Here is a 20853-nt window from a genome sequence, read left to right on the forward strand (position 1 = left end):
CTCTGTGAAAAGATTTTCACTCAGAGGGAAAGTTCCTTCCTATCTCCCTGATCCAGACCCTTCATAATTTTATGCATGTCAATCATGTCCTGTCTTAATCTCCTCTGCTCTAAGAAGAGAAAAGCCCAGTTTCTCCAATCTCTCTCCACCCCTGGCGACATCCTAATAAATCTTGTCCTTTATGGAAGGATTTCTAGACATCAGTAAACCAGATGTGTTTTTATACCAACTGATGATGTTACCACCATGATCACCAATACTGTGGGGTGGCGCTCAATTCCAGATTTATTCATGGACTGCATATTCCCCACTTGCCATGGTAGGATTTGAACTTGTGTCCCAGGGAATTTGCCTGACCCTCTGGATTAATAGGCTAGTGACATTACTACTGAGCCGCCATCTCCCCAAAACCAAGGTTGACAGTACTGCATCTCACTTCATGGTTAGGAATAAGAGGGAATGAATATGTTTTCATTAGTTTTTGGAATGAGTGTTACTGGCAAGATCAGCTTTCATTGCCCATCCTTCATTTAACTTTGAGAAGGTGACGTTGCATTCCTAGTTCCAATGATATTCAGTGTGATTCCATTTGCAATTTCCAAATGTATTGTGGGAGCAATGTGCACAGTACTCGGTTATATCTTTTGTAAATATTTGAGCTTCTCTTGTGAAATCCAATTGGAATTTTTAACTGGCACTGAACCTTCCACACACTCCCACCTCTCTTGATGCTCATCCTTGTCTGGTTAATTCTTCCCATTTCCTTCTCTTCTTTCAGTTCATTTCATTTCAGTAAAGTCTGTGATATTTCCACGGAGGATGTGCAGTAGAAACCGCCTTAGAGAAGCTCCCAGCCCTTCAATAGAAGGAAGGCCAATGTTTGCAGCAAGCCTGGACTGTGCCCTTGTGTACCTTGTCTGAAGGATTCCATGTGATCTGTCAGCCTTCATCCCAGCCTGATAACCATCTCGGACATTGGAAGGAAATACCCAGGGAGCAGGTTAACATGCTGCAAAAAGCCTTTCAGCTGAAGCTTCAGTGTTTGTGTTCAGTGTGCATTATCACTTGCTTGTTGCTCCCTTTTTACATGATGAAGAAGAAAGAACTCTTGTTTGTACAACCTTTAACGATGTCTCAAGATATTTAAAGAGGTGTGCACAGTGCAGTCACGTTCACGTGGGCAAGATGGTGAGATCCCACGACCAGCAAATGAATGACTAGACAAATCTATTTTGGCACCAGTTGATTTTTCAGCAGGATACCTGAGGGAATCCCTTCTGAATGGGATCTTCCAGATCCACCTGAGAAGGGGGAAGGGAGATGGGGAGGCGGAGCCTCAATTGCTGCTCTTTGCAGTTTGGTGACACACTTTGATAGCCTTTTGTTAGATCTTTGAGTGTAATTTACTTTGTGCCTGATCCCAGCGACAATCCAAAGGACACTCCACCTTGCAGTCTGACAAACCAGGGTCACCCATGTCATGGCTCTGTTTCTGGCCTAGGTTCCATTCTTTCAAAGAGATGAATTCAAGCCTCACCAGTTTGATCATTTGAAGTTTGTCTCATTTATTTTGATTTCTTCTGGGATGGGGTGGGTACAAAAGTGGCTACTGTTTGTTGCCCTTCCCTAATTGTCCTGGAGAGGGTGGTGGTGAGCCATATAATATCTGAGAAGGAAGGTGCTGGGATCTGTCCAAAAAAACCATGAAACTCAGTGTCATCTTCAAGAATGTTCTTTGGGCAAGGGAACCCAGTCATCACCCAGTTTGTGACTCCAGTCCCACAGTGACGTGATTCATTCTCAACGGCCCCATGACCTCCCTCAGCAAAGAACTCAGTCTGAGTGACTGGAGATGGGCAAATATATATGAGGCTTGTCAATGACATTAACGCCCTGAGAAGGAATATTGCAGCTCTATGTTGTCTGCCTTTTAGCCTCTGAGCCACCAAACTGGTACTGTTATGGGTCTGTGATTGTCTCACATTTATTAATTAGATGGTGGCAATATGTGTTGAGCTTTTATTTTGAACTATAAGTTCTCTTTTCCCATGACTCTCTCCTCTTCAGCCCCCTCCAAGCCTTTCACCAGATGTTTCCCATGACAGCCTTGCTGTGCAGAGTGAAAGCTGTCTGTGTCTCTGAGGCCTCATTTTGTCTTGTATCTGTCTCCTCTCCAATGTAACACAAAACACATGTTTCTAAAGCCCTGCTGAGATGAAAACCGAGCAGATAAAAATGCTGCAATGAGTTGAATTGGTCTTGTTAAAGAAAATAATGTTTGTTTTGAAATTATATTTCTGTCAATGAATGACAAAGGCAATATGGGGGTCCAGGATTGCTTCCGCCATCTGCCAGAACGTAGGACCCAGGAGCAGGCCTTTTGGGAGCTGCTGTGTTAATGAAGAAGATCACTGCTCATCTGGTTGTGGTCTCAGCTACACTTTCTGCTTTCCTGTCTCCCCCATTGTCCTTAACTGTTATGTTCATGAAAAATCTGTCTCACTCAGCCTTGAGGAAACTCAATGATCCAACCTCCATTCTGATATGGAAACGAGAATTCCACAGACTGTCGACCCTCAGCAAGAAAGCGCCACCTCATTTTAAAAGGGAGACTGTTGTCTGTTAAACTACCCTGCCCCCAATTGTTAATGAGAAAGAACAGGTTGTGTAAGTGATGCTTTTCCCCTGGAGATGATTTAAGTGTTCATGTAAACTGTTTTCTTCAGTGCCAGAGTCCAGAGCAGGATAAAGTTTGATAAAATTAGAATTGGGGTGATTTCAGGAAGAACTCTTTCTGACAAAGAGTAGTGGAAATGGGGACCCAGGTCAAAGTTGGAATCCATTGAATTGTCTGTTGGTCTTTCGGGTGCCAGTGGTAGGGGAGTAGCTCAGCAGCAGTACAAGCTCTGGAAAGTCACTAGAGGGCAACTGTTTCTCTGTCCATGAACAGTACAAATAAACTTGGGCTTTACTAGGATCTAACCAGCTCAGTCGCGAGAGCGAGTACAGCTTTAAAACCACAATAGTTATTGCACCACAATGGAAATGTCCCATGTGATATGATACATCAATATTCCTGAAAAAAGTACTTTGTTATGACTTTTGTTTGTCTTCAAAGTGTGCTATGTTCATTCTGTTATACACGTAGACGATGTCAGTACTGAGTGACACAAAGTATATTTCCTCCTCTAACCCCTTTCCAACACACTCTCTCCAGCTTGCTTTACTCCTTATTGCCTCTTCTACAATCATCCCTGTTCCCTCACTCCGTCCCGGTCCCAGAGGGATTGATGGCCGGAGTTCATGACCCCGCGCTGTGTGAAGTGAGGCCAGTGTGTTGGAGCTTGGGCTCCTGCCTCAGGCCCAGGTGTAGGGGCCTGTTCAACAATCTGCACATTGTCCTTTTTCTCTTTCTGATCAGATTTTTAAAAAATTGTTAAACAACCTAATGGTGTAAATGCATCAGTGTTGTTTATGACTGGAATCATTTAGCATCATGATCTGAGTTTTTAATGGACCCTCACTCGTGATAACACAGTTTTCAATGTTTCTCTCCCCTTACGTGTTATGAAGAGCTTTACAAACGTGTTGTGATGAGGATAGTGCGTCTTCACAGTGTGATGAAGTGTGGGTGGGTGTTTGAATTCTCATCCCATTATCGTCGAGCTTTCAAAGAAAATGCTGTCGTCTTTGTAGCTACATTTGAAATTAGATTGCATCCAGGTTTTGTAAATATTGCATTTGGAATTTATTTTGGAGTGCTAATTTGTAATAAAAATATCCTGTTCGGTTTTGTAGCTCAGTAGTTGTGTTTGTTCCCTGAGATCCTGAGAGTTTACACAATACTCCATTTGCCTGTGACCCAGTTGTTGGCTGAAGCCTCTGGTTGTTTGGTGAGTCCAATCCATTGTCTTGCTCTCTGCAGTTATACCATCAACTTGGTGTCTCAGTGTGAGCCAGGAGACCACTGCGTGGTGACTTCCTGCCCCACTGTCAGGGTAAAGGCAAGTGAGAACCTTTGAAGTTAATCCCATCATGAGCATCAGAACATTATTTCCAGGCTGGAAACACATCCACTGACCTATTTCTTTGGCCGCCATTGCAGTAAAAGCAAATCTCTCCATTTGCCGGCACAAAGAGAAAGTGCCCGTCAAAGTCCCTTGTGTGTGATAGATTAGCCTAATAGGAGCGGCACTGGTAGATCATGCTGTATCAACCTGGACAGAAACCTGGGCAACCTCCAAATGAAAGGATGACCTTCAGTAGATCTGCTGCTACACAAAATATGGAATTGGAATCCTTGTTACCAAATCACCTTGTCAAACTGAAATACAACTGAGAAAATATAAACCGAACCAAGGACATGCATTACAGGACAGCAAGGAAATAGAACAGACAATCTCTGCGGAGTGTTGCTATTACTGGGGATAACCAATTTTCACCATCCACACTGTTTGTTAATTCCATTTACTCTCTTGTGAAATGGGTAATCCCTGCTTCACTGCACTGACCCATGTGTTAAAGCCTAGCACAGCTCACCCTTCATCTTAATCAGATCACAGGGTCTAAGCACTGTCTGATCCCAGGACAATAACACCGATTGACTGGAGACAATCCAGATCAAGACACACCTTTATACACATAGCCCACTGAGGAGGTGGTAATTAGTCTCAAATGTTGCTGCAAAGTTCTCCCATTCCAGCTTCTAAACAAGGGAGGGATGTTTTGAGGGAACAGGTAGGAAGGCATGGAGAGGAACCAAAAAGGAGAGAGAATTGTTTTATGTTGCATAGTTCATGAGCTCAGGATGTTCAAAGATGTGAAACTTGAAAAGGTTCAGAAAAGATTTTCAAGGGTGTTTTCAGGGTTGGAGGATTTGAGGGAGAGGCTGAATAGGCTGGGGCTGTTTTCCCTGAAGCTCTGGAGGCTGAGGGGTGACCTTATAGACATGTATAAAATCATGAGGGGCATGGATAGGATAAATAGACAAGGTCTTTTCCCTGGGGTGGGGGAGTCCCGAACTAGAGGGCATAGGTTTAGGGTGAGAGGAGAAAGATATAAAAGAGACCTAAGGGGCAACTTTTTCACACAGAGCATGGTACATGTATGGAATGAACTGCCAGAGGAAGTGGTGGAGGCTGGTACAATTGCACCATTTAAAAGGCACCCGGAAATGGGCCATGTGCTTGCAAATGGGACTAGATTAGATTAGGATATCTGGTTGGCATGGGCGAGTTGGATCATAGCGTCTGTTTCTGTGCTGTACGTCTCTATGACTCAGTATTCCATTGGCTGTAAAACAGTACTTCCAAAGTTCAGACGTTGTTGTAATGTGGGAACTGTGACTGCCTGGGCAGGGCAGATCATTTGGCAGCACCACCCAGAGACTGGAGGCTGCTACTGCAGTGAGGGAACCACACTGGAGTGCACAAGGACATCAGAAATAGGAGGAGGCCTCCAAAGACAGTCCATCCTTTCCAGGAACCAATATTGCACAAAGCTGTCCAAGTGCAGCTGCACAGTTGTAACAAGATTCCTCTATTTTTCAATTTCCATTCTTGGCAATAAAGGATAAAATTCCATTTGCCTTCTCAATTGCTGCTTGCTGCATCTGCACTAACTGTGTTTGATGCACAAGAACACACCAATCCCTCTGCACTGCGCTGTTTTGGAATCTCTCTCTATTTACATAATAGACTGCCTTTTGATTATTCTGACTAAGGTACATGACCTTACACTTTCCGACATTAAACTCCATCTTCTGTGTATTAGTATCTCATTTCGAGTTTGGTCTCCTCTTTGTGAGTGACCGTCTGTGTGTCTGCCTGTTCCATATCCCATTCCTATTTGCTTACGGCCCAGAGACTTGATTGTCCAGCCCTTTCCTGCTGGTTCCATTCAATATTAAACAACTTCCTTGAGACAATGTAACCCAGCATGCCATCCCCTCCTCCAATCGGGATTTTCCTTGCTGTCCTGTGATGGTACATTCGAGGCTCGGAGAGTTACTTCATGACTCGCTCCCAGACTCTGTGATGGGGAGAGAGGGGGAGACCCAGATCCAGGCTCCGTGACTGGGGAGTGAGGGGGAGACCCAAGGTCCAGGCTCCGTGACTGGGGAGTGAGGGGGAGACCCAGGGTCCAGGCTCCGTGACTGGGGAGTGAGGGGGAGACCCAGGGTCCAGGCTCTGTGACTGGGGAGTGAGGGGGAGACCAGGATGATGGTGACTAGGATGAGTGGGGAGAGTCAGGCTCTGAGCATGTGACTGGAGACTTTGCAGCACTCAGCAGGTTAAGTTATTGCCACTGGTTGAGTGAGCGAATCTGTGTGGGTTTGATTTGTGCAGCGGGAGAATCGGAGGCTGCAGGAGGCCAGCTTGCGCCTGGAGCAGGAAAACGATGACTTGGCTCATGAGCTTGTGACCAGCAAGATCGCCCTGAGGAGTGACCTGGATCAGGTAAGGGACATGACTTCTCCTCACTCTCTAATCCAAGATCCCAAATCGAAAGGGAACCTCGCGTTTGTGTACCGTCTCTCTCAACTTCCAGGTATTTCAACCTGGTTTTTAGCAGATTCATTATTTTTGAAATGTCGCCACAACTGTAATGTGGGAAGAGTCCAGGAGCTGGGGTGTGAGGAGTGGGAAGCAAGTGACACTCAGCAAGTGGAGACTTTCCCTGCTGTTCAGAATTCGACCCAGGGCAAGATTTCCACTCGCCTGAGAGGGCAAGGGGGGCCGACAGGGTTAAGGGCTCATCCAAAAGACAGTCTGTGCAGCATTCCCCACTGTGTGCACTGCATTGTCAGAGTTCAACACCACTTCTCAAATCTCTGGCACGGGACTTGAACCTACGCCATTCTTGTTGGAAGCAGAGAGCTCAGGCTGGTTGTGCTGTATACCCCAACAGAAAGGCCTGTGTGTGATCAGTTATACTGCGTGGTGTGCTCACTGACTGACTGGGTGGCTTGGAGCTGGGCAATTGAATGCAGCTCCATCTCCAGAGCAAGGTGTGCTCTCCCCCAGCAACCTGAAATTGGGGAAGGGTGTTTAAGTGTCCAATTGTACTGTCTGGAAGCTTGGAAAGAGTCCTCTGCTCGCTCCCTCACAGTGTCCATCTTTCCCACTCAGGTTGAAGACAAGGCTGATGTCCTCAACAAGGAGCTCCTGCAAACCAAACAGAGGCTGGTGGAGACTGAAGATGAGAAAAGGAGACAGGAGGAGGAGTCAGCGCAGGTACCGAGAGGGCAGGGAGAGGCGGGGGGTGTGGGCAGTTGCACGGTGAGGGAGACGGGGGCCGGTAGAGGCCTCATCCATTTGGTTATCATTTGATGCTGATTGAGACTCTCGCTCTGATCTTTGCTTTCTCACCCTTACAGATTAAGGAGGTTTTTCGCAGGGAGCTAGAGAAAGCGGAATGTGAAGTCAGCAGAACAAGTGCCATCGTTTCAGAATACAAACAGGTACAGACACCATAACCTGCTGCCTATTTCCTGGGAGATGGACACTGAGCAGATTGGGTTGAACCGAATTGCGCATCGGGTGGCTGGGTGTTTCAGGGTCTGAGTGTGGGGTTTGTCTCTCATTCCTTTCTTAATGTCAGTGGGTGACCATTCGAGAGCAGCTGCACCCTGCTGGGGCCCGGCTTCCCAGCTGATGCTGACAAGGAAAGGTGGAGAACCTGTACAGCGGATGGGTGTACTGCAGTCCATCTGCCAGCCCCTCCTTCACTGGCCCAGACAATGGGACCAGTTTGCCAGGGCCAGCCCCTCCTTCACTGGCCCAGACAATGGGACCAGTTTGCCAGAGACAGCCCCTCCTTCACTGGCCCAGACAATGGGACCAGTTTGCCAGGGACAAGCCTCAGAGGACGGTACGGGAGAATAAATAATACAGTTTACTTTCTGGGTAGACCTGAGAACTCCTCCCTGTCTCTCACCCACTCCTCCTCCTTCCCTATCGATTATTCCCTCTCCATGCTGGATATGTTGGGATTTAAAAGCTAGACTGAAGCCAAGAGGAAGAAATTTCTTGTTGGGGAATAACCTTCCTTGCAGCGATGGTAAGCAGCAATTTGGAAAGTAAATGAACAGGATTTATTGGGCAGAAAAGATTGGTACTTCCCATTCAGGAGATGGGACCTGTTAAACTAGGTCACTGTAGGTCAGTCTGTCTCACCTGTGGATCCTGGGATGTGTGTTCTCAGTCCTTTGATTGATGACACACACCGAGGTTTCACCTTCAGTCTAATATTTGAGTGAACCTCTGTTGTAGTTTTGAGCCATTTGAGTTGAAAATTCCCAGTCTTCCTTAGCTGATGTGACCACAGTGCCTGTTGAATGCTCTGTGCAAGCAGCAGTCCACTGTCATGTCCTCTTGAGGCCTGTACCTGTTCCTGCATTTTCATAGCACAAATCCTTAACTTACCGCAACCACTTGTTGACTAGTAATGCACTGGAAAGTCCCGACTGCTTTCTACTAACCTTCTGTCCCAGCAAGAGCTCCCTTTAGCAAGTATTACCCCATGACTAGCATAATGACTCTAAGCAAGTGTTCTAGTTTTATCCCCATTGTGTGGGAAAGCACGGAGGGATCTGGGTGTCCTGGTACATGAACCACAAAGTTAGTATGCAAATTAATAGGAAGGTCATAGCATCCTAACAGTGTGGAGCTGGCCGTTTGGCAATAGAGTCCACACTGACCTTCTGAAGCGCGTCCTACCCAGACTATCTCTCTCTTTCCCCCCCCCCCCCCCCCCCCGCGCGCATGCGCACACACGCGCACACCCCCACACACACATATCCCTGTCACCTCGCGCACCCACCACTGCATCTTCTACAGCTAATCCACTGAGCCTGCATATCCCTGGACATTATGGGCAATTTAACATGGCCGATCAGTCCAGCCAGCCTGCAAACGTTTGGACTATGGGAGGAAACTGGAGCACCCAGAGGAAACTCACCCAGATATTGGGAGAATGTGCAAACTTCACACGAGCAGTTGCCCAAAAATGGAATTGAACCTGGATCCTTGGCACTGGGATACATAGTGTGTGTGTGTTTTTGATTTACTACTTCGATTAGATTCCCTACAGTGTGGAAACAAGTCCATCTGTCCAGGTCAGGTGAATAGGCCATTTTAAATTGCCCATAGTGTCAGGTGCATTAGTCAGAGGGAAATAGGTCTGAGTGGGTAACTCTTTGGAGGGTCAGTGTGAACTTGTTTCCATCTGACTAATGTACCTAAAACTATGGGCAATTTAAAATGGCCGATTCACCTGACCTGGACATCTTTGGACCGTGGGAGGAAACCGGAGCACCCGGAAAAAACCCACGCAGACACGGGGAGAATGTGCAAACTCCACACAGTCGCCCGAAGCTGGAATCGAATCGGGGTCCCTGGTGCTGTGAGACAGCAGCGCTAACCACTGAGCCACCATGCCGCCTCTGTTTGGAAGAACCTAAAGCAGTTGCAAAACAATAAAATCTATTGTATTGATGATCACTTGAATAATAAAAGAAGAATTTTTTCTTTTTTTTTTAAGTGTAACATGGTGAGTACTTGGAGCCAGGAGTTAGTACCTGTACATTGAATCAATCCTCAGGGCTGTACTGGTGGCCATCTCACCAGTTAACAATTACTACCTGCTGGATGTTAATGAGGCCTCATCTGGAGAGCTGTGTATTATTTTGATCTCATTTAAGAAAGGATATCAAGGGTTGTGCGGAAAAGACAGGAAAATGGAATCGAAGATGATCAGACCAGCCATAATCTCATTGAATCATGAAACAGACTTGATGGGCTGAATGGCCATTTCATCTTCTGTAAGTTATGATGTAATTGTCAGAAACAGTTCAGGGAGAGTTCACTCAACTCATTCCTGGGATGAGGGGATTATCCTCTGAGGAAAGGTTGGATATGCTGTACACATTAGAATTTAGGGAGTGAGAGGTGATCCTATTGAAATGGAGGGTCCTCGGGGAGAAAAGCAGCAGACTGTGGAATCTACTTTTGGAATCCAAAAGCAGAATGCTGGTGAAACTCAGCGGTATCTGTGGAGAGAGAAATAAGAGTTAAGGCTTCTACAGAAGTCTTACTAGATCTGAAGCGCTACTCTGTTTCTCTCTCCACAGATATTGCTGGGCTAGCTTAAGACCCTGAGGGGACATGACAGATGGATACCTTTTGTGAGGATATCCAGAAGTAGGGACACCGTTTCCTATGGAACAAGAAAATCCCATTTAATCCATGACATTTAAGGCCTTCTCACTAAACTTATATACAGTGCAGTCTGATAACTTGAGCTGAGTATTATGCGGATGTATCAGTGAGGTGACAAGAGCAGCACTAAGTCTCCCTCTTGTTCTGTTCAGATTTGTTCACAGTTGAGTACACGGTTGGAGAGACAGCAGGCGGCGAGTAAGGAGGAACTGGAACTAGTGAAGGTAGGAGTCGAGCAGCCTCTGATCCCCACTCCGTCATTTGATTTTCTGCTGTCTTCAAATGGAATCACCAGTCATATCCTGTGTGGTCACAGTCTTTCCAGCACGGAAAGTGGTGCTGTGGCCCATGGTGTCCACATTGATCATCAAATATGTTCCAATCCCATTTCCCAGCTCTTGACCTATAGCCTTGCATGCTACGGGGTTTCAAGGACTCCGCTAAATGTTTCTAAAATGTCTGAAGGGTTCCTGCCCCTCCAGCCTCCTGATTGTGAATAGATTTCCACAGTGAGCTAAATACCCGACAATCAATGTCTCCTTATTCCCTCATGGGATGTGGACATCACCGACTGGGCCAGCATTTCTTAGCCATGCACAGTTGCAGCTCACCCACCTTCTCCTGGGGATGAGCTGACTTTGAGATCAAACAGTGTTTGCTGTTCATGGTGGTACTGAGGTCTCACCAGGAAAGCCACTCTCCATTCTAGCATAGAAATGATATTGCTGTTCCTTCCATGTTGCTGGGTCAAAATCCTGGCATTAGCACCATTGTGGCTGTCCCAACACTGAATGGATTGCAACGTTTCAGTAAGGCAGCTTACCACCCCCTTCTCAAGGGCAATTGGGGACGTGCAGTAAATACTGGCCCAGCCAGCCACGTTGTTCTCCCTGATAAGGAATTAAACTCTCGACACGGTGGTGGGATAAGAAGACGCGAGCGCAGGGTCATTGCTGAGTGCCTCAGGCTTACTGCCTTTTCAATTCAATTCCCAGGGTAAAGTGCTGTCGTGTGACCGCTGCTGTGAGCTCTTCAGGAAGGACGGTGAGCTGCAGCTCCCCGAGCCTGGCCAGGATCACGCGAAGCAGTATGTCGATGAAGAGAAGGAGATTCTTAAGAAGCAGCTGCGGGAGATGGAGCTGGAACTAGCACAGACCAAACTGCAGCTGGTGGAGGCCAAGTGTAAAATCCAGGTACAGACCCGAAATGGGGGCTCCACTAGGGGAGGGAGGGAGGGAGAGAGAGAGCACAGGACCAGTGTTCCGACATGGTCTCGCTCTGAGTGCCTTTCAAACAGGAGCTCCCTGCCCGAGACTGTGGCTCCACATTGATACTCTGTCTCTGGGTCGTGCTGACGGGTTATTTCCCTGTGAAATCATTGTTTCCTTCCTCTGCCTTTCCCAGGAGCTGGAGCACCATCGGGGAGCTCTCCTCAATGAGATCCAAGCTGCCAAAAACTCCTGGCTCAGCAAGACCCTGACCTCGATCAAAACTGCCACCGGCACTCAACCCCCTCAGCCTCCGCCTTCCCCTGCTCCGAAGGAAAGCACATAGTGCCACACATCTCGTCCTCCACCCTTCTCCCTCCCCCCGCCCCCGTCTTCTCAGCCCCTGATGGTGAGGGAACAGCATCCTGAGGATGACCGCCTGAACTCAACAGCAAGCCCCCTCACTGCTGACACCATCCTCGAGCTCAAGAGATGGCCCTGCTCAGGGCCAGCTGTCCAACTCTTTGTACATTCAAATCCTTCCTCATTCTGGGATCCACTCTGACGGATTGATGGTTTGTATATTGTTGAACAAGAAATGTTGTATTTTACTATCAGTACCTTCGTGTCATTTTCATTGGCAGCAGTTAATTGAGAATCTCATTGGTTTAATGTGGTGAACAGGTCAGTTCTCCAGGTACTGTGAAGGATGAGGGCCTGTGAGAAATGCCAGTGTTTGCTGATTTGTCACCTTGCGCAGGCGAACTGAGAATCTTCTTCACTCTCTCCTGTCTCTCTTTGCTCTCCTTTCTTCTCTCACACTCTCCTGTGTGCTCCCTCTTTTCTGAACTACTTGCTATCCAGACTTTGCTTGCTTGCTTGCTTCTCTCTCTATCTCTCTGGACTGAGAGCAGCTCCTATTCATTGACTCGCAGAGATCATGATGTTTTGCTCAGGTCAGTTCCCATGATGCACTCTGCTCATCCTGCCTTACCCACTTAATGTTCTGCTTGGACCTTTATACAGGTCTGTCCACCATTTTTCCCTTTTCAGTCTTTACAAACCGATGTGCGTGGACGTGACAGAGGAACAGCTAAAGGACTCGATTTGCACAATGTACAAAGAACAAATGATCTATCTTGTTTCTTTAATTTTCAAACAAGTTCGATATTAAATGTAGTTAAAATCTGGGGAAATTTTAAGCTTAACTTGCAGCAGCCTGTTGTCCCAGTGAACAGGTTCCTTTTGTTGGTGTGTTTATCTGTAATACCCAGCTGCCCCCTGTTGTTCACCCTGGTGCAACCATCTCTTGGGGGCAGCTTTTATTTGTAACAATTGTATTTTCAACAATAAACTAACTCACTGTTGTTGGTCTGGCTGTGTTCTGTGCTCGCTCTACACCACTGGCCTTTCAGCGAGCTGTATAGGAAGATCCCAATTCTTCCCTTCAAATATTCGATTGGTATCAACATGACCACATTCTGGACTGAAGTAGGGTTGTCAGTAAGTGACTGCACTCTATCCTGTAAATCTAATTTTAACTGGAATATGGGAATGGGGGCCAGGATACGATCGCAATTTCCCCGGACACAGCACACCCCATCCCTTCCCCTCTGAGCAAATCTGAAATCACCAACTGGTTTCACACAGAAGACAAACTCAAGGAGGGATGGAATGCTGCAAAGCTGAGAGACACACACCTACAGACATTAACTGGGCAACAGTCACACCCACACTGACAGGTGCACCTACAGTCAGTACTGAGTAACAGTCGCACCCGCACGCAGAAACACACACCTACAGACATCATTGGGTAACAGTCACACCCATACAGGGTCATGTGTGCTCTGAGTTCCTGATTGAACCTCTGTCTGAAATAAGGCCTCACTTTTGAGCTGTGACAGGCTAAAGTGGGAGGAATGAATCTTGTGACTGCAGCCTCTAACATCTGTAATCTAAATCATTTAGTGTGTTCCCTAGGATGCAGTGGACAGTGCGATCCCACCAGCTGCGTCTGGACCAACAGAGTGAGGAGGGAATGCCTCAGATTGGAATGATTGAGTCCCAGCAGCTTTCAGTTTCTGTTCTATTTGGAATCTGGTAACCTTGACAGATTCCAGATCAAAGGGATAATTTGAAAGTCATTGGCTCTTGGTTCAAACTACAAATGTGTCATTGGCTGGGTGACCTGTCAATCAATTAGCTGAGGCAGATAGTCCATTTCCACAGCTTACACGAGACCAATTCATCATCTTTATTCCTTTTTCCAGATTGACAGTAAAACCACAGCAATTAACAGCCCAGACAGAGGAAGCTGCTCAAATTCATAGCCACAATGGAGCTTGAGGAAAACACTTTTGTGATCTCCTGATGCTCTTGCTGAGGGGAGAGGGGAGGGTCACGTGGGTGAGGGCACAGGAGAAGTGCTGACACTGTAGGTGCTGTCCGAAGCTCGCAGGTAGTTGCTGGTCTGAACACCGTCCGAAATGGCTGCACCGTCCTTCTTCCACTGCACCTCCAGCTCATCGGGATAGAAGTGATTGGCAAGGCACACCAGGGTGGCAGTGCCCTTGGCATTGACCTGCTCTGGGGAGGGGGGCAGCAGGGTCAGCTTGGGCTGAGCGTTCTCACGGCCTGAAAGACAAGAGAAACAATTTTAAGCTCTGACATTCGAAAGGATTTTAACTCTGAACATGAACTGGCAAAGAAATCCTTTTGAACGTTTATAACCAAAACATCATAAACCCGATAAAAGAACAGGCATTGTTTAAATTGCATCTTGAGATGTGAGTGTCACTGGCAGGGCCAGCGTTTATTGCCCATCCCTAATTGCCCCTGAGAAGGTGATGGTGAAAGAGAAGGGACAGTTTTGGACCATCATTTATGGAATGAATGTGGGCAGCTGGAAGGGCTATCAATGGGGGAGCATTTCAGTGACAGTGATCAGAACTCAGTGAGATTGAGAGTAGGGATGGAAATGGAGAACCATGGAGCAAGTGTAAAAGTTTTCATTTGGGAGCAAACCATTTTACTAAATGATGTGATAATTTGGTAAAAGTGGACTGGAACTGGTGACTTCTTGGGAAATCAGTGGCAGGGCAGTGGGAGATCTTCAAGGAGGAGCCCCAGATCATTCAGAATCTGTTCCCACAAGGAGTAAGGGTGATAATTTGGTAAAAGTGGACTGGAACTGGTGACTTCTTGGGAAATCAGTGGCAGGGCAGTGGGAGGTCTTCAAGGAGGAGCCCCAGATCATTCAGAATCTGTTCCCACAGTGAGTAAGGGTGGGGCTCCCAAATCTAGACTCAGCCTGGGATGTGAAAAAGCAACCAGAGTAGGGCAGACTAAACAGGGAAGGTGATGTTGGATACCAGGAGTTCAATCCTCTGTGTGGTTCTGGTGAACAGATCATTCTGGAACTGTGTAAGACTGTAGTTCGAGCATTACAGGAAGGATGTGATCCTATTAGAGAGTAGACAGAGGAGATTCACAAGGATTTTCTAAGGAATGCAGAGTTTTAGATCTAAGGACTGATTGGTTTGGCTGGGTCTGTTTTCTTTGGAACAGAGGAGGCTGAGGGGAGATTTGATTGTGGTGTGTAAACTGATGAGGGGCGTGGATAGAAAGGACTGATTTCCATCAGCAGAGAGGGCAACAACCCTGGGGAGAGATTGAAATGAATTGGGGGCAGGGTTAGAGGGAGTTGAGTACATTTTTCACTCAGAGGGTGGATGGATCTAGGATTCACTATCTGAAAGTTTGGGAGAGGCAGAAAACCTCACTACATTAAAAAAAATCTTTGATATTCACTTGAAACACCAAAACCTCCAGAGTAAGAGCTGGAAAGTGGGATGGAGCACATTATCATAGAATCCTTACAATATGGGAGCAAGTCATTCAGCTCATTAAGTCCACACCAACCCTCTGAAGAGCATCCCACCCAGACCCTCCCCCTGCACTATCCCTGCAACTCCATGGTTAATCCACCTGGCTTGCAGAGCCCAGGACACTAGGAGCAATTTACTATGTCCAATCCACCAAACTGCACGTCTTTGGACTATCAGAGGAAACCCAAGCAGACACAGGGTGAATGTGCAAATTTCACACAGTCACTTGAGAGTGGAATCAAACCCAGGTCCCTCGTGCTGTCAGGCAGCAGGGCTAACCACTGTGCTGCTCGCACAATATCTCTTTAACAAACCTCTGACCACTCACAGATCTTTATCTGAGAACATTGGAGCAGACTTGAATCAAAACACTTCAGGAAGGAGTAATGTTGGGTCCCCTCCATGTAGAAGGTTCTAGATGACATTTCAAACCTTGCTGCCCAGCACTGTGCTGAAGTCAAGGGTGAGGCTGCAATAAGTCTCAGTGTCCCCCAGTCAGGCAGCATCTGTGCTCTAAATAACCCTTGGAAGGTGAGAGTGCATGGACAATGGGTGAGGGTCAGGATCAGGGGACTCCAACCATTAAGAAAAACTTGCATTTGTGTAGCACCTGTCCCACCTCAGGATGTCCCAGTGACTCTTTCCAGCAGACTGGGCACAACAAGATCATGATAATGAGCAGAGGATCAGATTTTTAGTGATGGTTTTTGGGAGGAGGTCAATTGACCAGGACACCAGGGGGAAACTGCCCTGCTCTTCATTTAATAGTGCCATGGAATGGCTTTTTTCACATCTGAAAGACTCCCAGTTTTTTTAAAAAAAGATTAGATTCCTTCCAGTATGGAAACAGGCCCTTCAGCCCAACAAGTCCACACCAGCCCTCCGAACAGTAACCCCCCAAGGCTCACTTCCCTATATTTACCCCTGACTAACATACCTAACACTATGGGCAATTTAGCATGGCCAGTTTCACCTAACCAGCACATCTTTGGACTGTGGGAAGAAACCAGAGCACCTGGAAGGAACCCATACAGTCACGGGGAGAACGAGGCAGGGATCAAACCTGGATCCCTGGTGTTGTGAGGCAGCAGTGCTAACCACTGAGCCACCGTGCCACTCCATAGAAAAGGCATGTATTTCCATTGAGTATTTCACACCTTTTGCTCTCTCAAAGACATTTACAGACAGTGAGGGTCTTGACTGAAGACCAGTCACTGTTGTAATGTGTGGAATGTCACAACCAGTTTGTACACAAGAAGGTGACACAAGCAACAATGAGATCAAGGAGCATATACACTAATGTTTCAGGGATAAATATTCACCTGAACTCCATTCAAAGAGGTGGAAAACGAGAAAATGAAAGTTAAAGGAGAAGGTAGAATGGATGATTTGTGATGAGATTGATTGATACCAGGAAATAAAAGGAAGACACAGAATTTGAAAATGCCGCAATGTACCAAGGAACCATAAAAGTGCAGGGTTACTTGAGAATGGAACAAACTAAAAGGCCTTATATCTCAATGCATGAAACATTTGGAAAGAGGTAAACAAAGTGATGTGGCAGATCAGGGTAAGTCAAGTACACGAGGACTTTTACCTAGTTAAATGGGGGTGGAATCTGGAGAGGTTATTAAAGTTTCCAGAACAAATAAAAGAACAGAGAGTATGGAAAGGGTCAGGAAACTAACTCTCAACACAGCATAAAAGGGGACAACTTTGAGAAGGAGGGCAGTCAATGCAGGACTGAGAGTGTTGTACTTAAATACACACAATATACACAATGAGCTTGTAGTGCAGATTGAAACTGGCAGGTACAATGTTGTGGGTATCACAGAGACATGGCTGTAAGGGGATCCGGGCTGGGAACTAAATATCCAAAGATACACGTCCTCTATTGAAAAGACAGGCAGGTGGGTGGAGGGGCCAGGTTTGTCTTGTGAGTAAGAAATGAAATTAAATGGATCGCAAGAGCTTTATGGAGTCAGAAAGTGCAGAATCTCTGGGGTTACAGTTGAGGAACCACAAAGGGAAAAAGACCCTGATGGGACACATGTACAGGCCTCCTAGCGATAGTGGGTAAAAAAAATAAATCAGGAGATTGATTTGTCATGTAAGAAAGGCAATGTTACAACAACCATGGGGAATTTGAATATGCGGTGGACAGGGAAAATCAAACTGGTAGCTGATCTCAAGGAAGGGAATTTTGGATTATCTATGAAATGGAATTTTGGGAACAGCCTGTGGTATAGCCCACTATGGAACAGGCAGTTCTGGATCTGGTGATGTGTAATGAGGCAAAACTGATTCGAGAGAAGATGAAAAATCCTTTAGGGGGCAGTGACCATAATATGATAGAATTCATCCTGCAGTTTGAGAAGGAGAAGCTGGAATCTGATGTAACAGTAGGGGTTAATGAGCAAGTTAGACAGAGGAGAGCCAATGCACATAATCTATTTGGATTGCCAGAAGATTTTGACAAGTTGCCATAAATGAGCTGAAAACTAAAATAAGATGGGCACGATACTGGCATGGATAGGGAGAAGGATAAAATGGATTTTTTTGGGGTGGGGACAGTGCTTAGTGGAAATCTGCGGGGCCAGTGACTAGGAGACAGTAAGGATTGCAGATGCTGGAAGTCAGAGTCAATAGATGTGAAGCTGGAAGAGCACAGCAGGTCACTCTACATCTGAGGTGCAGGAAAGTCAATGTTTCAGGTTGAAACCCTTTGTTAGGGAAGGTTAGTCAGTCAGGTCAGTCCTGACGAAGGATTTCAGTCAAAACATTGACTTGCCTATTCCTTGGATGTTGTCTGATCTGCTGTGCTCTTCAGCTTCACATCTGCAGTGGTCAGTGTTGGGACTACAGCTATTCACATAAAAATTAATTATGCATTGATGATTAGATTCCATACAGTGTGGAAGCAGACCCTTCAGCCCAACCCTCCCCTCCAAAGAGTAACCCACCCAGACTCATTTCCCCCAACTAATGCACCTAACACTATGGGCAATTTAACACAGCCAATTCACAGCCTGCACATTTTTTTTTGGAATGGGAGAGGAAACCCACACAGACACAGGGTGAATGTGCAAATTCCACACAGATAGTCAACCAAGGTGGGAATTGAACCTGGGTCCCTGGCACTGTGAGGCAGCAGTGCTAGCCACTGAGCCCCCATGCCTCTGGAAAAAGGACTGAGACCATTGCTGCTAAGCTTGCAGATGACACAAAGTTAGATGGAGGGACAGGTAGTGTTGAGGAATCAGGGAGGCTGCAGCTAGGCGAGAGAGAGCAAAGAAGTGGCAGATGGAGTACAATGTGAGAAAGTGTGAGGTTGTGTACTTTGGTGGGAAGATTAGAAGTGTCGTCTATTTTCTAAATGGGGGAATTTGGAAATCTGAAGCAGAAAGGAACTTGCTCAGGTTTCTCTTGAGGTTAACATGCAGGTTCAGTTGGCAATTATGAAGGCAAAAGCAATGCTGGCATTTGTTGTGACAGAACTAGAATACAAGTGGACTGCTGAGGCTGGATAAGGCTATGGTCAGACCACATTTGGAATATTGTGAGCAGTTTGGGCTGCACAGCTCAGGAAGGGTGTGCTGGCATTGGAGGGGGTCCAGAAGAGCTTTACAAGAATGATCCTGGGGATATTGTGCTTGTCATGTGAGCTGCAGTTGAGAATTTTGGGTCTGTACTTCATGGAATTTGGAAGGACATGGGGGGTGCGGTATCTGATTGAAACTTACAATATACTGAGAGGTCTGGATAGAGTGGTGTGGAGAGGATACTTACACTAGCCGATGAAACTCAGACCTGAGGGCACAGACTTAGAGTTAAAGAATGACCCTTTCGAAATGCGACGAGGAAGAATCTCCTCAGCCAGAGGGTGGTGAATCTGTGGAACTCATTGCCACAGAAGGCAGGAGTCCTTTAATCCTAATGAAGGGCTTTTGCCCGAAACGTTGATTTTCCTGCTCCTCAGAGAGTTCCACCCTGTCTATTCCCCTCGTAATCTTATATATCTCTATTAGGTCCTGCCTAATCCTTCTCTGCTCCAAAGAAAACATGCCAAGCTTATCCCGCCTCACCTCATTGCTGAAATACTCCATCCCAGGCAACATCCTGGTTAATCTGCTCTGTCATACACTCATGGAGTCATAGGGATGTACAGCATGGAAACTGACCATTCAGTCCAACTCGTCCATGCTGACCAGATATCCTAAACTAATCTAGTCCCACCTGCCAGCACTTGGCCCATATCCCTCTAAACCCTTCCTAGTCATATACATATCCAGATGCCTTTTAAATGTTGCAATTGTACCAGCCTCCACCACTTTCTCATTTAACTTACGCACCATCCTCTGTGTGAAAAAGGTCACTTTTACATTATTCCCATCTCACCCTAAACCCCTAATTCTGGACTACCTTGCCCATACCCATTTACCCTACCCATGCCCCTCATGATTTTATAAGCCTCTATAAGGTCGCCCCTCAGCTTCTGATGCCCCAGGGAAAACAGCCCCAGCCTGTTCAGCCTCTCCCTTTTGCTCAAATCCTCCAACCCTGGCAACATCCTTGTCAATCTTTTCTGAACCCTTTCAAGTTTCACAACATCTTTTTGATAAGAATGAGACCAGAACTGCACTCAATATTCCAAAAGTGGCCTAACTAATGTCCTGTACAGCTGCAACATGACCTCCTAACTCCTGTACTCAGAACTCTGACCAATAAAGGAAAGCATACCAAATGCCTTCTTCACTATCCTATCTACCTGGGACTTCAAGGAGCAATGAACCTGGACTCCAAGGTCTCTTTGTTCAGCAACACTCCCCAAGACCTTCCTGTTTAAGTCCTGCTCTGATTTGTCTTTCCAAAATTCAGCACCTCACATTTATCTAAATTAAACTCCATCTGCCCCTTGGCCCATCTGATCAAGATCCCATTGTAGTCTGAGATAACCTTCTTCCCTATCCATTAACCTCCAATTTTGGTGTCATCTGCACACTTGCTAATTATACCTCCAATATTGACATTCAAATCAGTTATATAAATGACGAAAAGCAGTGAACTCAGTAGTGATCCTTGTGGCACACCACTGGTCACAGGCCTCCAATTGAAAAGTAACCCTCCACCACCACCCTCTGTCTTCTACCTTTGAGCCAGTTCTGTATCCAAATGGCTAGTTCTCCCTATATTCCATGAGCTGCAACCCTGTCCAGTACATTCACATCCTTCCTATGGTGACTACAACTGCACACAGCTATGGCTGAACCAAAGACTGTACAGCTCCAACATATCCACCCTGTCTTATAATTGAACCTGAAGTGTTGAAGGCAAGTTTTTTATATGCCTTCATAACTACCCTATTAACCTGTCGTGTCTTCCTAAAGGCATAACATCACATTTATTAGGGTTAAATTCCATCTGACTCTGATCTGCCCATCTGACCAATCCGGTTATACCCTTCCATAACCTAATATCTTCTTCCTCACTGTCAACCATCCAGCCAATCTTTGTGTCATCTACAAACTGAGTTACCAG

At 46.3% G+C, this 20853-nt stretch overlaps 1 protein-coding gene across 7 annotated transcripts in view; it reads left to right on the forward strand.

The window, feature by feature from the left end:
- LOC122554666 (rab GTPase-activating protein 1-like) overlaps positions 1–12795 on the forward strand; it is a 126279-nt gene extending 113484 nt beyond the window's left edge. For 6 of the 7 annotated variants that reach the window (XM_043700024.1, XM_043700028.1, XM_043700030.1 and 3 more), the window contains 6 exons: positions 6348–6458; positions 7131–7235; positions 7379–7462; positions 10373–10444; positions 11216–11413; positions 11625–12795. In XM_043700024.1, the coding sequence (XP_043555959.1) occupies positions 6348–6458; positions 7131–7235; positions 7379–7462; positions 10373–10444; positions 11216–11413; positions 11625–11774 (720 nt within the window). In that variant the 3' untranslated portion in view covers positions 11775–12795. Of the gene's footprint in view, positions 1–778; positions 3798–6347; positions 6459–7130; positions 7236–7378; positions 7463–10372; positions 10445–11215; positions 11414–11624 lie in introns of those variants that run through there. The other variant, XM_043700031.1, reaches the window with a different exon arrangement.
- The last annotated feature ends 8058 nt before the right edge of the window (positions 12796–20853 follow it).

This window comes from Chiloscyllium plagiosum, chromosome 11 (genome assembly GCF_004010195.1).
Source record: "Chiloscyllium plagiosum isolate BGI_BamShark_2017 chromosome 11, ASM401019v2, whole genome shotgun sequence".
Taxonomy (NCBI): domain Eukaryota; kingdom Metazoa; phylum Chordata; class Chondrichthyes; order Orectolobiformes; family Hemiscylliidae; genus Chiloscyllium; species Chiloscyllium plagiosum.